Source organism: Eptesicus fuscus, chromosome 20 (genome assembly GCF_027574615.1).
Source record: "Eptesicus fuscus isolate TK198812 chromosome 20, DD_ASM_mEF_20220401, whole genome shotgun sequence".
NCBI classification, from domain to species: Eukaryota; Metazoa; Chordata; class Mammalia; order Chiroptera; family Vespertilionidae; genus Eptesicus; species Eptesicus fuscus.
The window spans coordinates 18,458,258-18,475,104 of record NC_072492.1 but is presented as its reverse complement, the minus strand read 5'-3'; the positions used below and the strand labels follow the sequence as shown (position 1 = coordinate 18,475,104).

General features: G+C 41.5%; 1 protein-coding gene across 1 annotated transcript in view; it reads left to right on the top strand.

Annotated features, from left to right (window-relative positions):
• The window catches only part of TAOK1 (TAO kinase 1), a 130,981-nt gene that overhangs the window by 54,566 nt on the left and 59,568 nt on the right, over window positions 1-16,847 (top strand). The window contains exons 3-6 of the mRNA XM_028154968.2: window positions 7,381-7,452; window positions 11,226-11,327; window positions 13,072-13,117; window positions 14,355-14,451. Coding sequence (XP_028010769.1) covers window positions 7,381-7,452; window positions 11,226-11,327; window positions 13,072-13,117; window positions 14,355-14,451 — 317 coding nt within the window. The remainder of the gene's footprint in view (window positions 1-7,380; window positions 7,453-11,225; window positions 11,328-13,071; window positions 13,118-14,354; window positions 14,452-16,847) is intronic.

Here is a 16,847-nt window from a genome sequence, read left to right as displayed (position 1 = left end):
ACTAAACTTTATTCAGATTTTTTATAAAAACCAATTTTTGATAAAAACTCTCAGCAAAGTGGGACTAGAGGGACCATATCTCAACTTGATAAAGGCCAATATATAACAAACCTTCAATTGAGTGAACCTCATACTCAATTGGCAAAAACTAAAACCATTTTCCCCAAGAACAGGAACAAGACAGGGATGTCTGCTTTCACCACTCTTATTCAACACTAGAGGCCCAGTGCACGAAAATTTGTGCACTGGGGCAGGGGGTTCCTCAGCCCGGCCTGCCCACTCTCACAGTCTGGGAGACCTTAGGGGATGTCCTACTAAGCTGCAGTCTGGCCTCCCTATGCGGGAGGCAACCAGACCAATCAGGGGAAGGCGCCGCCCCCATCACCCCGCTGCTGCTGCCACTGTCAGCCGCAATGGATGCCAGCCCTTGGCCCTTGCTTCTTAGCGCTGGCCCCACCCCCCGCCCACTGGTGGATGGTGGGCAATCTGGGGCCAGGTTGGCTGGGGGAGGGGCTGTGGGAGGTTGAGGCACAGCAGGTCACACCCCGTCCAGCCTCTGTGGAGGCATGGCGCTGGGACTGGGCCCGCTGTGGCTGCCTCTGTGGAAAAGGCAGCACTGGGACTGGGCCTGCGCAGCCCCCTCTCCTGTCTCTGAGGAAGGGGCTGCGTTGCTGGACCAGCCTGCACTGTGGCCTCTCCTGTGCTGCCTCTGCAGAAGGGGCCATGGCGCTGGACCGGCCCGTGCCACCGGCCCTCCGTCCTCGCAGCAGCTGTGGCTTTGTCCAGAAGGACATCCAGAAGACGTCTGGTCTAATTAGCATATTATACTTTTATTAGTATAGTCTGTACTGGAAGTCCTAGCCATAGCAATCAGACAAGAAGAAGAAATAAAAGGCACCTAAATTGGAAAGGAGACAGTAACTCTAATTATTTGCAGATGATATTGTACATAGAAAGCCCTAAAGACTCCATAAAAAACACACACCAGAGTTAATAAATAAATTTGACATTGTAGCAGAATACAAAATCGATACCCCAAAATGGATAGCTTTTTTATACACCAAAAATGAATTCTTAGAAAGAGAAACTGAAAAAACAATCCGATTTACCATTGCAACAAAAAAATTAAGATACTTAGGAATAAACTTAACCAAGGAGGCAAAAGACTTATAGGATGTTGAGAAAAGAGATAGAAGATATAAACAAGTGGGAGAATATACTGTTTTCAAAGATTGGTAGAATCAACATCATTAAAACGTCTATACTACCCAAGGCAATCTACAGATTCAGTGAAATCCCTGTTAAAATACCAATGGCATATTTCACAGAGCTAGAACAAACACTCCAAAAATTTATATGGGATCAGAAAAGACCCACAATAGCTGCAGCAATCTTAAGAAAAGCAAAGTTGGAGCAATCACAATATCAGGCATATAAATCAGTGGAACAGAATAGAGAACCCAGAAATCGATGCAAGCCATTATGCTCAATGAATATTTGACAAAGGAGGTAAGAGCATACAATGGAGTCAAGAGAGTCTCTTCAGTAAATGGTGTTGGGAAAATTGGACAGATACATGCCAAAAAATCAAACTAGATCACCAACTTATACCATACACAAGAATAAACTCAAAATGGATAAAAGACTTAAATGTAAGACTTCAATGAAACCGTAAAAATCCTAGAAGAAACATAGGCAGCAAAATCTCAGGCATCTCTCGAAACACTATGTTTACAGATACATATGCCAAGGCAAAGGGAACTAAGGAGAAATTAAACAAATGGGACTACATCAAAATAAAAAGCTTCTGCACAGCAAAAGAAACGATCAACAAAATGAAAAGAGAGCCCACTGTATGAGATAAAATATTTGGCAATGATACATCTGATAAAGGCTTAATATCCAAAAAATATAAGGAACTCATAAAACTTAACAAAAGGAAGACAAACAATCCAATTAAAAATGGTCAAAGGACCTAAATAGACACTTCTTCAAAGAGGACATACAAATGGCCAAGAGCCATATGAAAAAACTAGAGGCCTGGTGCACGGATTCTTGCACTGGCAGTGTTCCTCAGCCTGGCCTGCACCCTCTCATAATCTGGGACCCCTTGGGGGATGTCAGAGAGCTGGTTTTGGCCCAATCCCCGCAGGCCAGGCCGAGGGGCCCCACCGGTGCACAATTCATGCACCCGGCCTGTAGTATGCATATAAGATCTTTGGTTAATCCCTTCCCGTCCTCCCCGCTTCCCCTTTCCCTCTGAGATTCATCATTCTGTTTCATGTTTCCATGCCTGTGGTTTCTGCTCCTGCATTGACTGACTGACCCCTGGTGGTCAGTGCGTGTCATAGCTACCGGCCAGTTGGCCGGTCGCTTAGGCATATATATATACATATACGTATGTATATGTATATATATATATATATATATATTTTAGAGGCCTGGTGCACGACATTTGTGCACTGCGGGGGGGTTCCCTCAGCCCGGCCTGTGCCCTCTCTGTATGGGAGTCCTCAGAGGATGTCTGACTGACGGCTTAGGCCCACTCCTCGATGGGCCTAAGCTGTCAGTTGGACATCCTTAGCACTGCTGCAGAGGTGGGAGAGGCTCCGCTACTGCCGCTGCACTCACCAGCCGTGAGTCCGGCTTCTGGCTGAATGGCGCTCCCCCTGTGTTAGTGCACTGACCACCAGGGGATAGCTCCTGCATTGAGCACCTGCCCCCTGGTGGTCAATGCGTGTCATAGCGACTGGTCATTCTGCCGTTCGGTCTATTTGCATATTAACCTTTTATTATATAGGATAGACTAGAGGCCTGGTGCATGAATTCGTGCGCAGGTGGGGTCCAGGTGGCCCGTCCCAATCAGGGCTGATCAGGCTGGGCTGGTTGGGAGTGGGGCTGTGGGTGGTTGGCCGCCAGCTCCAACCCCTGGTTGAACTCCCGGTCAAAATCCTGGTCAAGGGGACAATTTGCATATTACCTTTTATTATATAGGACTAGAGGCCTGGTGCACAAAATATATGCATGGGTGAGATTCCTTGGCCTGTCTGGTGATCAGGGCCTATTGGGGCTGTCTCACCCAGTCCCAATTGGGGCCAGGCTGGCTAGGGCCTGCCAGCCGGCTGCCAGACAGGGCCTGAGGGATCAGGGGAGGAACCGTGGGAGATTTGCCGGCCCAGGGGAGGGACCGGGAGATGTTGGCTGTGGGAGTGCACTGACCACCAGGGGTCAGCTCCTGTGTTGAGTGTCTGCCCCATGGTGGTCAGTGCGCATCATAGCACCTGGTCGACTAGTCGATCAGTTGTAATGGTCGCTTAGGCTTTTATATATATAGATGCTCAAAGTCACTGGTCATCAGAGAGATGCAAATTAAAACAACAATGAGGTATCACCTTACACCTGTCAGAATGGCTACCATCATCAACAAATTAACAAATGACAAGTGCTGGCAATGATGTGGAGAAAAGGGAACCCTAGTACACTGCTGGTGGGAATGGAGACTGGTGCAACCATTATGGAAAACAGTATAGAATTTTCTCAAAATATTAAATATGGAACTGCCATTTGACCCAGTGATCCAACTCCTAGGAATATATTCTAAGAAACCTAAAAAAACAATCAGAAAGAATGTATGCACCTCTATGTTCATAGCAGCACAATTTACAATAGCTAAGATCTGGAAATAGCCCAAGTGCCCATCAGTAGATGAGTGGATAAAAAAGCTGTGGTATGGTTACACCATGGAATGCTATGCAGCAGTTAAAAAAAAAAAGAATCTCGTACTCTTTGAGACATCATGGAGGGACTTGGAATATATCATGCTAAGTGAAATTAGTCACACAGTGAAAGACAAATATCACATGATTGCACTCATATGTGGAATCTAAGTAACAAAATAAACTGATGAACAAGAATAGATCCAGAGACATGGAAGCATAGATTAGAGTGTGGAATCTCAGAGGGAAGGCAGGGGAGGTGGGTGGGTGGGAAGTAATCAACCAAAGACCTTGTATGCATATATGCATAATCCATAGACACTGACACTAGGGATCTAAATGCCTGGAGTGGGGTGGAGGGGAGGCAGACATCCCTCTCACAATCCTGGACCGCTGGCTCCTAATCGCTTACCTGCCTGCCTGCGTGTTGCCCCTAACTGCCCCCCCTGCCGTCCTGATCGCCCTAACTGCCCCCCCTCCGCCAGCCTCGTTGCCCCCAACTGCTCCCCTCGCCAGCCTGGTCGCCCCTCACAGCCTGCTGTTCAATCATTTGGTCGTCCCTCACTAACCCCTCTGCCGGCTGGTTGCCCCACACAGCCTGTTTGTTCAGTCATTTGGTCGTCCCTCACTAACCCCCCTGCCGGCCTGGTCGCCCCATGCAGCCTGCTTGTTCAGTCATTTGGTCATTCCTCACTAACCCTCCTGCCGGCCTGGTCATAGGCAGCCATCTTATGAGGGTGTGAGGGTTAATTTGCATATTACCTCTTTATTATATAGGATTGTTGGGGTTTCTTTTTGAGGCTATGTAAGTTCTAAAATTGACTGTAGTGATGGTTGCATATATCTGAATATACTAAAAGCTACTGAATTGTACACATTAACCTTTTGCACTCGGATGTCGAGTGTGACTCGACACGGTTAGCATTAGAATAAAGGAATCGAGAAAAAAGCAAGCGAGTGCAAAGGGTTAAAATGGGTAATTTTATGGTATATAAATTATATTTCAATAAAGCTATTATAAAAGAAAGAATATAGCTATTTAAAACTTTTGATTACAATCAAATGGCCTGTTTTCCTCTCTGGCTGCTTGGAGATTGGCTGCCATCACGAACAACTCAGTAACTATCTGAACCAGAAAGTTCATGACCAACAGACTACTTCAGCAGAAACAAATGGTCACTGATGTCCTTCACCCTGGGAAGGCTACAGTACCTAAGACAGAAATTTGGGAAAAACTAGCCAAAATGTGTAAGACCACACCAGATGTCATTTTTATGTTTGGATTCATAACCTGTTTTGGTGGTGGCAAAACTACTGGCTTTGGCATGATTTAGAATTCCTTGGATTACACAAATGAAAATGAACCCAAACATAGATGCTTGCAAGACATGACCTGTATGAGAAGACAACCTCAAGAAAATAGACAGGAGTGCAAGAACAGAATGAAGAGTCAGTGGGACTGCAAAGGCCAATGTTGGTGCTAGCGAAAAGTGAGCTGGAGATTGGACAACAGAAGGAGTAAAGGTTATTTAGGGACTTTATCTGTAGTGATTGTGCAAATTTTATATGAAATGATTAATAAAGAACTTTTTTTTAAAAAAAAAGGGTCTTACAGATGGATAACCAGATAACATTTTAGGAAAATAAATTGATATTCAACAGCCTAGGTGCCCGTCAGCAGATGACTGGATCAGAAAACTGTGGTACATCTACACAATGGAATACTATGCTGCCATAAAAAAGAAGGAATTCTCATCATTTGCAACAACCTGGATGGAATTGGAGAACATTATGTTAAGTGAAATAAGCCAGTCAATGAAAGAAAAATACCACATGATCTCACTCAATTATGGGTAATAAAGAACATTATAAACTTGAACAAAAAGATAGATACAGAGACAGTAAAGCATCAAACAGACTGTCAAATTACAGCGGGAAGGTTAGGGAGAGGTGGGGGAGATAAGAGATCAATCAAAGGACTTGTATGCATGCATATAAGCATAACCAACGGATGCAAAACTCTGGGGGGTGAGGGCATATATGGGAGTGGGGTGGGGGGTGGCAATGGTAAGATATGTACACATATAATACCTTAATAAAAAAAATTGAAAAAAAAACAAAAAAAAAAAAAAACGGGACTTAGATGGATAGACACACTTCACCCTTTATAATAAGTGGTGCAAGTTTCCATTAACCACTCCACTTGTCATTGAAATTATAATGTTGGTAATTGTTCCCAGGATCCACTTAACAGAGTGTCTTTGTTTTGTTTTTTTCTATCAACGCTATTTAGGTATCCTATATAATAAAAGGCTAATATGCAAATAGGCCAAATGGCGGAACAACTGGTCGCTATGACGTGCACTGACCACCAGGGGGCAGACGCTCAATGCAGGAGCTGCCCCTTGGTGGTCAGTGTGCTCCCACAGAAGCCCTGAGCCAGGCTCACGGCTGGCAAGCGCAGCAGCGGTGGCGGGAGCCTCTCCCGCCTCCACAGCAGCGCTAAGGATGTCTGACTGCCAGCTTAGGCCTCCTCCCCATGGGAACCATCAGCCAGACATCCCTCGAGGGCTCCTGGACTGTGAGAGGGCGCAGGCTGTGCTGAGAGGACCCCCCCCTTCCCCGGTGCACAAATTTTGTGCACCGGGCCTCTAGTGTACTATAATCACAGAAATGCAATTTCTGTGGCGGGGATTGGGCCTAAGCCGGCAGTCAGACATCCCTCTAGCAGTCTGGGACCCCTTGCTTCTTACCACCCGCCTGCAGCGGAGGCGGGAGAGGCTCCCGCCACCGCCACTGCGCTTGCCAGCTGTGAGCCTGGCTTCTGGCTGAGCGGCACTCCCCCTGTGGCGGGGGGAGCACACTGACCACCAGGGGACAGCGCCTGCATTGAGCATCTGCCCCCTGATGGTCAGTGCGTGTCATCATAGTGACTGGTCGTTCAGCCAGCTGTCTGGTCAATTTGCATAATAGGGTTTTATTATATAGGATTTTATCCAAGTGAAAGTTTCTTTTAATGTCCTGTAATATTTGGCTTTAAAGTTTTATTTAGAATTTTTAGTCTACATTTAAAAATGAAATTGGTACCCAACTTTCTATTTTGTGCTGTTTGTTAAGTTTTAGTTATTGGATTATACTGGCTTCATAAAACTAATAGCATAGCTTTCCTCTTCCCTTTTTCCCCCGCTTATGTCTTGGAAAGTTTCCCTGGTAAAACTGTTTTCCACTCAAAACTATTTTAACTATAATTCATTGGTATTTTTTTCAGTCTGCCATTATTGTTTCTTTTGTTTACATTTTCTTTAGATCAGTTTTGGTAATTTATTCTTAACTAGAAAATTGTCCATTTCATTGAGATTTCAAAATTTATTAGCATAGACTTGTATATACTAGTCTTGTTTTGTCTCTTTGTTTATAGTTCTATTCACATTTCTATATTTTTCCTCTTAACTAGATTACTCAAAGATAAACCTGCTTTTTTTCTTTCTAAAGTATCAGCTAATTTAATACATTTTTGTTACATAGTTATTATTTATTAACGATCTTTAAAAAACAATGTTTATGTCCTTTTTGACATGATAGTTTATAAATGTTCTTATTCTTAGAAAAATTATTGCCCAGATTTAATCTGTTAATGTACAATGGTTCTTCTTTGTTTTCTTAGGCACGAGATGTGCGTACCAATGAAGTGGTGGCTATTAAAAAAATGTCTTATAGTGGAAAGCAGTCTACTGAGGTAGGTGGTGAAATATATACATTTGTACTGGTATGTTAGAGAAAAGCATGCTATTTTTAATTAGGAGTAGGTGGCAATTTCTTCCAAAAAGTATAACATACATAAAGAAAAGTGTACAGATATTAAGTGTATATCTCAGTGAATTTTCTTTCATAAACTGAATGTACCCATTTAACTTGGACCTAGAACCATTACTGGCATCCCAAAAACCTCCCAACTTGTGGCCCCTGCTTTCAGTTTTTTAAACTGTTACTTAATATATTATTCTATCTTTGTCATCGAGTGATTATCAGTTTCTAAAATAGTAAACTAGAATAAGATGTATTTCACAGTAAATATATTGGATACAATTTTTTAATGGTTTAGAGATTAACTGCAGCTTTAAACAAACTTGAAATAACAGGCAGTATAGATGTAGTCTGAAAAACAGGTGGTGTGTAATAATCTAAAAAAATAAAATATAAAATTATTGATACATTGAGTATACGTTAGTTCACTAATATTCTGATTAGTTCTTTTGATATTATATTTATTCTATTTAATTGCATAAATTTATTTTATAAAATGTAGGATGTGTCAGTCATTAATTTAAAATTTTTTAAAATTATGGCAAAATACACAAAATTTATCAGTAAGCCATTCTTAAGTGTTCAGTGGCATTAAGGATAGTCATATTGCTGTCTAAATACCACCACCATTTATCTCCAGAAAACTTTTCATTTCATCTTGCAAAATTGAAGCTCTTTACTTATTACATAACTAGTGGCCCGGTGCATGAAATTCATGCACGGGGAGAGGTGTCCCTCAGCCTGGCCTGCACCCTCTCCAATCTGGGACCCCTCAGGGGATAACCGGCAGTTGGACATCCCTCTCACAATCTAGAATTGCTGGCTCCTAACTGCTTGCCTGCCTGCCTGATTGCCCCTAACTTCTTCTGCCTGCCAGCCCGATTGTCCCTAACTGCTCCCCTGCTGGCTTGATTGCCCCTAACCACCTCTGCCTCGGCCCCGCATCTGGGACCCAGGATTCCCTCCTCCAGCTGACCACATGCACCTGGGATCCGGGCTTCCCTCCCTCTGGTCAGCCATAGTTGCCCAGGCTGGCTGCAGCCGCAGGGGATGGTGGGCAGGTGGCTTTGCCTGGGCTGCAGCCGCAACTGCTGGCGCCCAGGACCGCAGGGTGGGCGGCTTCTCCGTCTACCAGGCTGTAGCCAGCCGCGGGTGCTGACGCCTGAACTGTAGGCGGGCGGCTTCTCCGTCTTCCCTGGGATGCAGTGTGGGCGACTTCTCTTCTCCAGCTGTCTGCGGCCTGGGATCATGAGGCAGGTGGTTTTTTTGTCTCCCTGGCCACACCCAGCCTCAGGCACTGGGGCCCGGTTTCTCCATCTCCCCTAGAACGTGGGGCAGGCAGACATGAGGCTTCTGCTGCTATCTGCGGCCTGGGATCAGGGGGCAGGCCGCTTCTTCGTCTCCCGGGCTGCAACCAGCCTCAGGCGCTGTGGCCCGGTTTCTCCGTCCCCGCCAGGACATGGGGCAGGTGAACATGAGGCTTCTGCTGCTGGCTATGGCCTGGGATCATGGGGCAGGAGGCTTCTTGGTCTCCCTGGCTGCAGCCAGCCTCAGGCACTGGCGCCTGATTCTCCGACCCCCATAGGCCTGGAGCAGCGGGGGGGCTGGGCTGCCGCCATGTTTTCAGGTTAATTTGCATACTCACTCTGATTGGCTGGTAGCATAGCGGAGTGACAGTAATTTGCATGTTTCTCTTTTATTAGTGTAGATAACTCCTGTTTTCCCCCTCCTCCAGTGCTTGGAAATCACCATTCTAGTATCTATATGAATTTGACTAGGTTAACTCATATAAGTGAATCCTTTTTACTTAACATAATGCCCTCAAAGCTTGTCCATGTTGTAGTATATGTCAGAATTTCCTCTCTGTTTAAAGCTAAATAATATTTCTGTGGTGTGTGTGTGTTTGTATGTAAAACACCACATTTTGTTTATCCATTCATCTGTTGATGGACACGGGTTCCTTCATCCCTTGGTTATTGTGAATGATGCTGCTATGAACATTGGCATGCAAATATTTCTTTGAGTTCCTGCTTTTCAGTACTTTTGGGTATGTGCTCAGAGGTAGAATTTCTGAATCAGTCTTTAATTTTTAATGATTTTGGTTTTCTACCTTTTCTGAATCTTTTCATTTTATGCTAAATCTTGTTTTTGTGATCATACTCTGGGTACAATGACACTATCATGATTATTTTGGTGTTCCATCATTTCGATTCCTAAAAATTCCTAAAACTCCAAAAAAAAACACCCACTTCCATTTCTTACAAGTTTACTCTAACTTTAGAACTAGCTTTCACAGGAAGACTTGTGCTATGTTGGCATCTGATTAGTCACACCTAGAACAAAAAGTTTCATTTAGGACATCATTTTTTTTATGTCCGATATTAGTGTCCTTTATAAAAGTTTTTTTTTTTTTTTTTTACATTGAAGAATACAGGTGTTTTGTTTTGAGAGTTTGCCTCCCAGAGCATTCAAATTTGAAAGTTGAAGCCCATGAAACTCCTTCTGAATTTTGCATCTTATATCTTAAAATATTGTGCAGCTATTTTGCTGTATTTTGTTGAGGACTTGTTAAATAACATAGGAGATATATGATCTTAAATTCTAGTACAAAATATTTCTTAAAGTTTTCTATTATGCTAGTTTCTCTGACTTTAGAAATATGATCCAAGTTGGGGGTAAAGCTTTAAAAAATTAAAACAAGAACAAAAAATAGATTCCTGCTTCCCAATCCTACACCTACTAAGTCTGTAGACCAAAGAACCTGGTTGGGTCCGTAGAGTTCCCTGATTGCTTCTTAAGAGTTACTTTCTTTAGAATATGGCCTAAGTATATTGTTATGGTCAATGGTGTATCTGTATTGCTGGGTAGGTGTTAATGAAGAATGCTCTTAGTAAAATATGTAGGAAAATGTTTTCATACTGTTTGTTGTTTTTTGTGAACTTTTCTATATAACAACTAATTGTTCACTAGCATTTTAGAAAGTAATGTGCATTTATGAATTTGTCTCAGAGTAATGACTTCATTTAAGTTTAAAAAAACAAACAAAATCTTAACATTTGGTAGAAGATATAAGCCAGAAACACGATAGGTAAAGTTTATGGTATGTAGATTATGTCAGTAAAGCTGCAGATAAGAAAAGGGAAGTTGAATTTTGAAGAAAAATAACTAATTATGGTACATAGTTTTCACCACTGTGTGGTGTGTGGTTGTAAAATATTAATAAGACTCATTGATGATAAATTTTATCAAACATTTGTCCTACCTTGAATAAAATAAATTTATAAATTATGTAATTGATTATAAACTATGAAAGTAATTCCTCTTAAATGGATTATTTTGACATTTAATTTAAATATTACAACTAAGGCAAAGCTGTATGCTCTCATTAATCCTTAATCTAGTAATTACTTTTTTCTTATATACTGTATTTTCCGGCGTATAAGACGACTTTTTAACCCAGGAAAATCTCAAAAGTCAGAGGTCTTATACACTGGAAAATACGGTATTTGGGTTTTAAGCAATCTGATATACATTGTCAGAGATTTTTTTCCAACCTACCGTATTTTCTGGCATATAAGACCCCTGACTTTTGAGAAGATTTTCCTGGGTTAAAAAGTCATCTTATACACCGGAAAGTATGGAACATTTCTAAGGAAAAGCAGCTGTTCATAATTCTTTCCTTTATTCCCTTTTTTCTCCCCATAGAAATGGCAGGATATTATTAAAGAAGTCAAGTTTCTACAAAGAATAAAACATCCCAACAGTATAGAATATAAAGGCTGCTATTTACGTGAGCACACAGCATGGGTAGGTATCTGCTCTTCCCTTGCCTTAATTTTATTTGGTTTGGATATATAATTAATTAAATTAAGAATGTCTTGCCCTGGCTGGTGTCTTTTAGTGGTTAGAGCCTCAGCCCGCATACCTAAGGGTCTTGGATTCCATTACTGGTCAAGGGCGGCACATATACCTGGGTTGCATTCCCTGTCCTGGTCGGGGCATGTGCAGGAGGCAGCCAATCGATGTGTCTCTCTCACTCAGTGTTTCTTTCCCAAACTCCTTCCCTCTCTCCCTTCTACTCTCTCTAAAAATCAATGGAAAAACATACCTTTGGGTGAGGATTAACCAAAAAAATTAAAGAATGTCTCAAAATTGTTCTGTGAAGCTTGCAAAAACACCTTGAAATGTTATTTCATACTGAGAAAGGAAGAGTAGCTTTTTCTAGAACTCCTTTCCCTAGGAAATAAGAACTTTTGCAAGTTCACTATAGAGATTTAGCTGGCCTTTATATACATGATAAAATGTTCTCTGAAATTTTTTTAGTAGTTTGTCAGACTACTAAATGGTTTCTCAAACATTGTAAAAACAATTCTATTACTAAAGGATGAAATTATATCTTTTTGACATGATGTATTATAATCTATTTAATCACAAAGTACTTGGTGAAGTCTTGGTGAATCCTGGTGAAATTTGAATTAATTGTGATTACTTGGCTGAGTAATACTAAAGGTAGAGGATTGAGACACTTTATTACATGAAGTAGAGATTAATTTTACCCTGTTGTTACCACTGAGGTGATAATGTAGTAATCCCATAATGGTATAGGCATAATAACTATCTTAAGAAAAGGGCTAAATTTTCATTAAACAGGAATGATCCTTTATTTTGAATAATTAATAAGCCAGAGCTATTATCATTCTAGTGGATTGAGGTTAGATTTAGATTTGTAATGTTTGCTGCATTTTTATCCAGTTTTATTTCGGTGATGGCTGTGGTAGTACTCCTAAACTTGAGGCTGTTGTTAAAGAAAAAGTAGTGACATTGGGCTGGTTACTTCTCTGTCTCTCAAGTTTTTCCATCTGTAAAATATGGAAATAATAAGGCCTACCTCATAAAGTGGTTGTGAGGATTAAATAAATTAATATGTATAAAATACCTGGCATATTAGGAGGTGCTCTGTGTTTGCTTTAAATGAAAAATTTAAACTGTAACCCTAAATCTGGCCAGTGTGGCGCAATAGTTGAGCACTGACCCATCAGCCAGGAGGTTATTGATTTGATTCCCAGTCATGTCCGGGCACATGTCTGGGATGTGGGCTCAATACCCATTGGGGGGCGTGCAGGAGGCCAGCCGATCAATGATTTTCTTTCATCATTGATGTTTCTTTATCTCCCTTCCTCTCTCTCTAAAATCAGTAAAAACATACATTCTTAAAAAGTTTAAAAATAAACTGTAACTTAAGCTTTGTACATATAGTCCCAGAGGACAGTTTTCTGTTTCCTAACAATCATTATTACTACTCTAGGTTAATAGTAACAGAATATGTATCTTCTTTTATAATTTTAGTTGGTAATTATGTATGAAATACACAGCTTGTCATTGACTTAACCTTATAAATACATTTAACAAATTGCTAACTACATAAATATTTTTTAAGGAAAATAATGACTAGAGTTTGTTTTCTTGATCTCCTTGGTGAATTTATTTTATCTCAAATAGAATCTTTTTATTAATATATTTTAATGCTTTTATAATTTTTCTTCCCATATAGCTTGTAATGGAATATTGTTTAGGATCTGCTTCAGATTTACTGGAAGGTAGGTTTCCTTTGAATATTAAGAAAAAAAAAGTATTAGCAAAATAAAATAAGAATTCAGTAAGAGCCTTCTTAAATAACATAAAAACTTTTCAAAACAGTGAAAACCTTAATCTTTTCTAGAATCTCAGCATGGTATACACCATCCTCATTTAATGTTATCTATAATAATAAAAGCATAATATGCTAATTAGACCAAATGTCCTTCCGGGCGTCCTTTCAGATGAAGCCGGGGCTGCAAGGGAAGCCCGGGTCCCGGGTGCCAGAGGGAAAGCCGGTGCTGGCAGCCAGGGGAAGGAAGGCCTACTCTTGTATGAATTTCATGCATCGGGCCTCTAGTATAGAATAAAATAGGTGAATTTTCTCTCATTTTGCTTCAATGAGCATTTTTCTGCATTCTTTGCCATTCAGCTTGATCTGTTCCTCTGTTCAGAATGAAAATATCTGAGAATAAAAGGAAAACTTCTCTTTTGTTACTTTTGTTATTATCCTATCTAATAAAGAGGGAATGTGCTAATTGACCATCACACCCTCACAAAGATGGTGGCGCCCACACCCAGTAAGGAGGGAATATGCTAATTGACTGCTACACCCTCAAAGATGGTGGCACCCACAGCCACAAGATGGTGGCGCCTAGTCCCCTCAGCCCCACCAGGCAGCAGGCGCGCGGCATGGCCAGGCCCACACCCAGGCAGGTCCGGCCACTCTGTGCGCCTGCCTCCAGAGTCCCTCAGCTCCCCAGCCGCCCAGTGCCAGCCTGAGGTGCAGGCAAGCCTCGGGCGTCAACTGCCCAGCCACCCAAGGCTCAGGTAAGCAGGGCCGGCCAAGGCTTGCGCTGCCAGCAGTGGCAGCAGCAGAGGTGTGATGGGGGCGTTGCCTTCCCCTGATCGCTGGGTCGCCTCCTGCCCCTGAGGACTCCCAGACTGTGAGAGGGGGCAAGCCGGGCTGAGGTATGCCCCCTCCAGTGCATGAATTTTCAGGCACCATGCCTCTAGTCACCAAATAATTATTAAATGTTGTTAGCTTTGAGGAATGTTGGTTGTAACCTCTACTTTAACAGCAAGGCACAATTGGTACTAGTTATAACATTCAATAGCCTTGTATTACTAGTATATCTTGGGAAGCAAATCCCTTGTTGCTAAATGTTAAGTGTTTTTAAATTGCTCTCTATATATCAGATATGTATATTATTTTTAAAATGTTCTATATAATAATTATTTTTAAATTCTTACTTTAAGTTCACAAAAAGCCATTACAAGAAGTGGAAATAGCAGCAATTACACATGGTGCTCTCCAGGGATTAGCCTACTTGCATTCGCATACTATGATCCATAGGTAAGTACATTGAAAATTGTCGTGTATTAATAAGCAAATGGTTTGTTGATTTTATCAACCCTGGAACTCATTAACCCTGAAATTTTCATTGGTTAAAGCATTTCAGAATCTTATAAACTCATAATTTTTAGATTGTCCGTGCTTTAAAAAGAACGTACTAGTACACTTGATCTCTTTGTTTAGGATAATTTTATCTTTTCTGCACATGCTGCTGGGCTTTCTGAAGCATGTGTACTTGATAGATTTGAGGTAGCAATTTGATTACAGAATTATTTAATTTGCAAAATGGAAAAGGCCATTAGAGATTGTGTAGTCTTTTTTAATTTTACCATTGAAGAAACTGATGCCCTAATTTGTTACTAATTTCTCCAAGTTTAAAAAGCTTATGTAGATTAAAGTAGAACTAAACCTAGATCTTTTTCTTCCTGGTAACTGATAATGCTAGATTTGTTCCATTGATTCTATAACAGAGATATATAAGTTACTTAAGCCCGGCCAGTGTAGTTCAGTGGTTGAACATGAATCTATGAACCAGGAGGTCACAGTTCAATTCCTGGTCAGGGCACATGCCCGGGTTGCGGGCTCGATCCCCAGTAGGGGCATGCAGGAGGCAGCCAATCAATTATTCTCTCCCATCATTGATGTTTCTGTTTCTCTCTCCCTTCCTCTCTGAAATCAATAAAAGTATATATATTTTTTAAAGCTACTTAAGCCCTAGCTGGTTTAGCTCAATGGATAGAGCATCGGCCTGTGGACCAAAGGGTCCTCGGTTCCATTCCTGTCAAGGACCCTGGTCAGGACATGTGAAGGAGGCAACCAATCGATGTGTTTCTCTCACATCAATGTTTCTGTCTTTCCCTCTCTCTTCCACTTTCTCTAAAAAACCAATGGAAAAATATCCTTGGGTGAGGATAAACAAAAATAAAATCCTACCTAATAAAATGGTAATATGTAAATTACCATCACTCCGCTACGCCCACGACTGGGCCAGTGGGAGGCGCAGGGGGCGGGACTCGGGGTGGCCGGGGTAGCTGATTGGGCCAGCAGGACGCTGAGCTCGCGCCGCCGCTCGCGACGCGAGCTCAGTGTCTGCGCCACGGCTGTGCTGTGGCACAGAAGGGGCCTCTGGGGCAGCGAGCTCGCGGACCGGCACGGCGGAGGCTTCTGAAAGGCCTGGTGCCAGAGCAGACAGGCACCCAGCTCCCCCGCGATCGAAAGCGAAAGCGTGTAGGGGACCCTACACGTGCATGATTCAATCATGCACTGGGCCTCTAGTAAATAAATAAATGGCTACTTAAGACTCTTTATGCTTTTGAGTATTAATCCGTGGTAATCCATGGTGATAGATAGTAACTTTAAACCATTTTATAATGCATATTTAACATTGGTATTGGTTTTGCCTGGTTTAGAAGGAAATTAACTAATTTTTTTATTTTATATGTGAATCAGGCAATGCATATTAAACTATGTAGTAGAGTCATTGTGAGTTAATGGGTTGTCAGTTTTTTAGATGAAAATAGAGAAACCCACATGCTAGTAAGTATACGAAAGAGATAAAATTAGAACCTAAGATCTTCTCAACTTCAAAGCATCTCTCCTTTTTAATTTTTTAATATTGTTTATTGATTTCAGAGAGGCAGGGAGAGAGAGAGAAAAATAGAAAGCGAGAGAGAGAATCATTGATTGGCTGCCTCTTGCACGCCCCACACTGGGAATCGAGTCTGCAACCTAGGCATGTGCCCTGATAGGGAATCAGACTAACCTGGTTCATAGGTTGCTGCTCAACCACTGAGCCACCGCGGACGGGCACCTCTCCATTTTTAAAAAACAAGTGGAAAGACAATAGATTTAGTATTATATCCATCACAATACTATAGTAAGAATTGACAAGTGTTGGAAATAAAGTTTTTCTTTTCTTGAATGGTTAAGTGTATATTATGGCACCCATTGGACATAAAATCCTATTATATAAATATCCATAATTTTCTTAGTTTGTGTGGAGAGTATGTTTGCTGATTTAGAAAAGTAAGCTTGAAAGTAAATTTGAAATCATTGATAGTATATTTTCCTTATACATCAGTTTTCATTTCATATTAAGTTAGATGGATTATGCTAAGCTTTGTAAATGATATGAATAATTCCTTTGTAGAAATTGGGGGCATATTTGCAGCAACATGGATGGATCTAGAGCAGGGGTGGGGAATGTCTGACCCATTGGCTGTATAAGGTCCATGAAATCATTTGGTCTGGCCTTGCCAAGGCATTAGGGGTCAATTAATTAAATGTTTGACCAAATTTAGCAGGCTAATTTTTAAGTTGATAATTTTGTATGGCCCTCAAATGATGTTATAAATATCGAAATGGCCCTTGGCAGAAAAAAGGTTCCCTACCTCTGG